The sequence below is a fragment of the Nestor notabilis genome, unplaced genomic scaffold, assembly GCF_000696875.1.
Source record: "Nestor notabilis isolate BGI_N333 unplaced genomic scaffold, ASM69687v1 scaffold26642, whole genome shotgun sequence".
NCBI classification, from domain to species: domain Eukaryota; kingdom Metazoa; phylum Chordata; class Aves; order Psittaciformes; family Psittacidae; genus Nestor; species Nestor notabilis.
The window spans coordinates 5,033-10,921 of NW_009918266.1; the positions used below are offsets into that span (position 1 = coordinate 5,033).

The 5,889-nt window shown below is 38.4% G+C and overlaps 1 protein-coding gene across 1 annotated transcript; it reads right to left on the reverse strand.

Annotated features, from left to right (window-relative positions):
- Positions 1-1,111: 1,111 nt before the first annotated feature.
- DPY30 (dpy-30 homolog (C. elegans)) lies at positions 1,112-4,878 on the reverse strand (the record flags this gene model as incomplete). The annotated part of the gene is made up of 2 exons (XM_010009629.1): positions 1,112-1,413; positions 4,727-4,878. Coding segments are annotated over 2 exons (225 nt in total), but the record flags the coding sequence as incomplete, so codon positions are not given.
- Positions 4,879-5,889: the final 1,011 nt, after the last annotated feature.

The following is a 5,889-nucleotide window of genomic DNA, read 5'->3' on the forward strand; positions in this document are numbered from 1 at the left end:
AATTATCGTAATTCTCTCAGTCTGTTAAAAACTGGGCTGTGCTTAATCTGGATTCCCGTATTCAGCGCTAGTGAACAACATGCATTATGCTCCTTGTTACAAGTTTCAGAAAACAAAAATGGGAATTCTGAGGGCTGTGCTAGTCCCTGTACCCATTGCCAATAACCTAGCTAGCCAGTTCTCCAGCTACAACATTGGTATTTCGGAGCCTTGCTACTATATTTCACAACATTTTACTGTCTTAATTCTGTCTTTTTCTTCTGCTCCCATCTTCTGGTGCAGCCTCTTATAGTACTCAGTACCTCAGTACCCTGAGGTCTGTGGCCTTTACTCTTACTGAGATTACAGAAAAAACAAGGGGTCAGAAAAAGATGTTAAGAATGGGAGGGAAAAAAGGTGGGGGGTAAATCAGAATACTTGGTATTTTACTGGGTAGATTAGGATTATTTTGGACATCAGGAAAAAGCTGTTCACCGAGAAGTGGTCATTCACTGGAAGTGGTCACAGCTCCAAGCCTGTCAGGGTTCAAGAAGCATCTGCATGATACTTAGTCATATAGTTTAGTTTTACTTAGTCCTGCAAGGACTTGATGTCCTTAGGGGTCCCTTCCAACTTGAGATACTCTATGATTCTATCTTGGGCAGAGACAGAACATTCCAACTAGGGTAGCAATACAGAGAACTGAATTACAGAACCTTTGTAAGTACCCTCAAACTTTATTCTATCAAGTTAAATCTAGCATAGCAGTCACAGATCAATACAAACGCTGAACAGCACACCTCATGAACATACACATGTGCATTAGACACTGTCTGCAGGTGAGCTGTTCAGCTGCTGAATCTAATAATTTGTTCTGACACACACCCATTTTGTGGACTTCTGACACAAGTTCTCTCCCCTCTGCTTAATCAGTACTTCCTCAAAATAAATTTTAACTGCTCTTAATTTGTATGCTTTCTGCTTAGGCATGTTGCATATGGAGGGTGCTATATAAAATCAAATTAAGTTATATACATTATCACCCATGTGATTCCCATAAGGAATTTTTCCCCTTTGTGTCATACCTTCAGGTGATGTAGCCGCGTGGAATTATTCAGACTTTCATCCAGCAGTGCAGTTTCTGTGCTTTATTTTGAAAGTCTCTTAATAGCTAGTTTAAAACAAGTGAACAAATTAAATGTAAAGTGTTCTTTATTAAATAACTCAAAAGGTAAAGCAAACTGTGTGATTAAGAAAGACACAAAGTCTTTCAAAGTTCGAAAGGATTTTTACAGCAGAAAACCAACTGTGGCAAATGACCATCTCAGTCTAGCAGCCAAACTGTCCTCATTTTTATGGAGTTAATTTCGGTCCTCAAATTGTGACTTGTTTTTTAAAAGATATGCTGCTAGAAATTCAATGGGATTTGGTGGTCTGCAAAGAAGAAAATAAATTAAAAGTTACTATTTTTTCTTAAATAGCTGAAGAACTAATTACCTTACCTTAAACCCAACATAACTCCTCCCAGACACAAGCATTGTTGTAGGGATGACCAACTCCCTAGAGTTACCCTGTAAACTTCCAGTTTATGTCCAAGGAGAAAGTTTTTAAGACAGAATCTTAGTCACTGCTGCTTCGATGTTACTGACTTGCTGCAACAGCCACATAGCTAGAACTAGGGTACAACCTGTAAGTGTAAATACTGTATGCACCATTGGAAGTTACACACATTTGCCTATTTCTGTAACTCGTGCTATATAAAGTGAAAGTTAATCTGTCAGTGCTTTCTTGCTTCATTTTCTTCCAATGGTTATTGTGTAACTTTGTGCATTAGAGCTGTTTTCTCGTGCTGTAACTTGCAAGAGGTCAATAACAGACACTTCTGATCACTGGCCTTCATCTGCAAGGTTTTTTCCAAAAGTTCTTCTAGCTACAGTGCATGAATCGTGCCAATTTGGATCCTGCCCACAGAATAAACTTACTTACTCCACAGAGTCGGGCCAAAGATCTGGCAGTGAACAAATATGCCTATAAAGAGCATAAAAAAAGTGGGGGGAGGGGAAGAACTACACAGAGATACTTCTGTGGATCATCCTTTTGGCCTCCAAGCATTTACCAAGTTCTGTGTTAGCACCTGTAATAGTCTGGCTGGATTCCTCTACAACTTTGTCCAGTTAGCCCTCAACCCCAAATAAAATGTTAATGTCCTCAACCTAAGGCAAAAAATTATATAGCTTAATTATGTGAGCTGTGAAGGATCACCTCTTTTTGTCCATTTTGCATTTGCTACCTGCTTCACTTAATTGGATTACTGTATCAGAACAGATATTAAACAGTCCATCCGAACTCATCATCTCTGTACTATTCGTGATTCAACAGATTCCTAATATATTCTCTCTCAGAAGTATCTTTTCTAGGTCACTCTGTATACAGACATATACATTCAGTCACTCTGTATACAGACAGCATTCCATACTTCTGACCACCTTGTCATTCTTACTTTTTCATGTTCTACCAGAATACATGGGAATTGGACTTAGGCACAATATTAAAAATATGAGAACACTATAAATTTAAATAGTGACATGCTTGTTTTTACCCCTTCAATTTTTAAGTCCCACCATTCGGAATTTATTTTTGACTAAGCAATGCACTGACATATACATTTGACAGTTTAAAGATATTTTTTCACAAGGGGGAAGAATAATTTTGTCACTAGCGCTACCCTCCTACGTGCATCATTTTGTGTTTATTTGTATTCAATCTTTCACTTTTTGTCATTTCATAGTTTCAATCTCATAGTTTCGATTTCATAGCAGTCTTCCATAATTTCACATTGAGTTTATGAAGTTCCTGTGCTATTATTTATAATGAATCGACTGAAAGAAACAAAACCCAAAACAAAACAACCAACCAACCAGAACTCCCAACAACAAAAATAACAATAGAAACACCCAAAAAATCCAAACAAACAAACGAAAACCAAAGGAAACCCAACCTGCTCTGGAAAATTCAGTATCTAACAAATTTTGTCAGCCACTTCTTCAAATTGTTTTAAACGATCCTTTTCAGGATTCTATTGTTGAGCTCATTTCACCATGAAAAATACACTATTTCTGTCTGCTCGCTCTCGTATCTTCCAGTCACTTCCTCATCCATATAAAGGTTTTTCCTTTAAGCCCACAGCTTTAAGCCCTTTAAAAGCTTTTAATGAATGACTGTGTCAAAAACCTTTTGGAAATTTAAACAGACTTATCACCTGGATTCCTGTCTACATGTGCTCGCTGACTCCTTCAATGGAAGAGGGAATGAAGGAGTTCAATGGAGAGGGAATGAAGGAGTTCAATGGGAAGAGGGAATGAAGGAGTTCATTCACTCCTTCAACTCCAAGAGACTTACAAGACCTGACAAAAGCTGTTTTGACTCCTCCCAAATACGTCATTTATCCATAGGCTCACTATTCTGGATAATTTCTACTGAATTCTAGACAGTCACCAGATATACTGGGCTGTTTCCTGAACTGAACATACCTACATCTTATATTTCTTAGAAAAATATATTTAGCATTCATTAGTTACTTTTCCAGTCCAATTTTAAGCAGAAGATTATACAGCAGAACTGGTAGTTCAGCTTTTTCACCCCTGAAATTTTAATATGCTCAACTGAATAGCCAATTTGATCATGGCAGTTTGGTACTGTTATGGGTTTTTCCTGTATGTTCCCCAACCTATTCTATTAATATTCCAATTTCACTCCTATAGTGATCCCCAAAAAGAACAGCTCCTTCTATAAAGATAAAATAAATAAAATCTAGGTTTATCTGTAGCCCAAGTATCCAGACTGTCAGTGTGTGGGATCCACCTCAGGCTCTATTTTACATTCAGTCTGCAGCAGAGCTCCCACAGATGTCAGCTGAAGATCTGCAGGCTGTTCTGGTGCACAAATGGGTGTACCTTCCAAGGTGCTCTTTTGCCTAACTAGCTCTCTGTACACCACAGTTCAAAGTCATGACTTCTTTTGAGGTGAAGACACTGTGGTGGTTCTGCCTGTAGGTATCATGATGCTATTAGGGCCACTGATACCAGCTTCTGATGGTGTTATTTTGGCACCACTGGGAAACTACACACAGTATGACTAGCCAGTAGTTCACATACACCTGAATGAAAAACTGTTTGCTGTTATGGAAGAATACCCTTCTACATTTACTGACAAGAGATTTGGGACACCTTGGCAGCACAACCTTTACTCAGAGGACAAATTATCACTTTGCTTCTGACAGTACAGAGTCAGCCTCATTCTTTAGAAAATATTTTCATCTTCAACAGATGCATATCAGGCCAAATTTGTCTGTCTGTCTGTCTTTTAAATGGCAAGCAGAACTCTTTACAATCCCACACTACAAAAATCTTGCTAGAACAACTTCTTGCCTTCTTTCTATAAGGTGAATTATGTGATATAATTAATTAAAAAAAGGCATTCCTCCCCACTCCCAAAACCTTTACAGTAGCATTCCTCATTGGGAGGTCACAAATTCAAATAATAACTTATCATGCCATATGCACCTAAGTGAGGAACATATCCCGCCCAGTCAATCATAGTAATTCACAGGTTCACAAACCTGTTTTAACAACTCTCTCACAAGTAGCAAAGCCACACCGGGTGTGTGAGGTCTGCAGAGGTGACACAGCACCCACATTTGAGACCTACCTTTTCCCCCAAGAACAGAAGGGACGTTGAAGCATCTTACCTCTCTTTTGCAAGCACAGCAAGTCCTTGTAGTAAGATAGGTACAACTGTCTGATCCAAGTAGGCACGTGTGGGTAACGACTGAAGATCCACCTTCTGCTTTGATGTTTTCTCTGCATTTATTTTCTCATTTTCTACTATCCTCTGAAGTGAGGAAAAAAAAAGGGGGGGGGGGGGATAAATCTTAACAAACAAACAAAAAAAACACACCAAGAAAGTGCAAAGTACCCATCTCTCTGCAATTTACTGGCAAGATTAATGAAAATTTAAGTGCGTGTTTTTCCTTGCATTAAAACCTAACCCAGAGGAGCCTTCTGTTAAATTCTTACTTTTTGGTGACACAATGTTAGGAAGTTATGAGTTTTCTAAATCAGAAGATACCCATTCTCTACTGTTTTTATTTCTGTTTCTGCATTCAGAGATTTAAATTCTACACCCTTGAGGCAGGAACGACTATTAACAAGAGCAGTCTCAATTTCATGGGCTCCTGTGTGCATGCACTTTGAACACAAAACACTGACAGCATAAGAAATTCAGGTGGAGCCTGACAAAGGAGACTCTGTCAAAGTCAAGCACTTCAAGACCATGCTTTATTAAAAGTAGAGATGGACCCTTTGAAGAAAACATGCAAAATGCTTCCAAAATGCTTTTGGTCAAAAAGTGCTGAATCCTCTTACACCATTAACTGCAGTTAAAAAAGGGTACCCTACCACTGCTAGTAAACCAAACATATTCAAGGCAGCATACAAGTATCTACAGATACGGGACCAACATATCCAACGTGTTGAAGTTCTGTAGCAGAAGATGAGGCCAACAGACAAGCAGGTGGATGAGTCACAAAGGACATTTAAGAGGTTTCTGCAAAAGCTTAGCAGAAAGCTTATAATGTAGAGAGACTGAAGTCTCTTCTTTAATAAGAAATATTAAGGAAGTATTGTAGGGTTATTACTGTAACCCACCCTGTTACCAACAGCTGAGAGAATGGATTGTGTCTATTCTTTCTCAGCATAAGTAATTAAAGACAGCTTGGATTAATCTGTGAATATGAAAAGAATCCCTCCCTTTGATACTTCTATAGAAATTCCATCAACTCTTCCTGTTTGCTTCCCTGTAATTTAAGTCTGGCTGGCGTTTTGTGGCATGATAACTAATATATATATATTT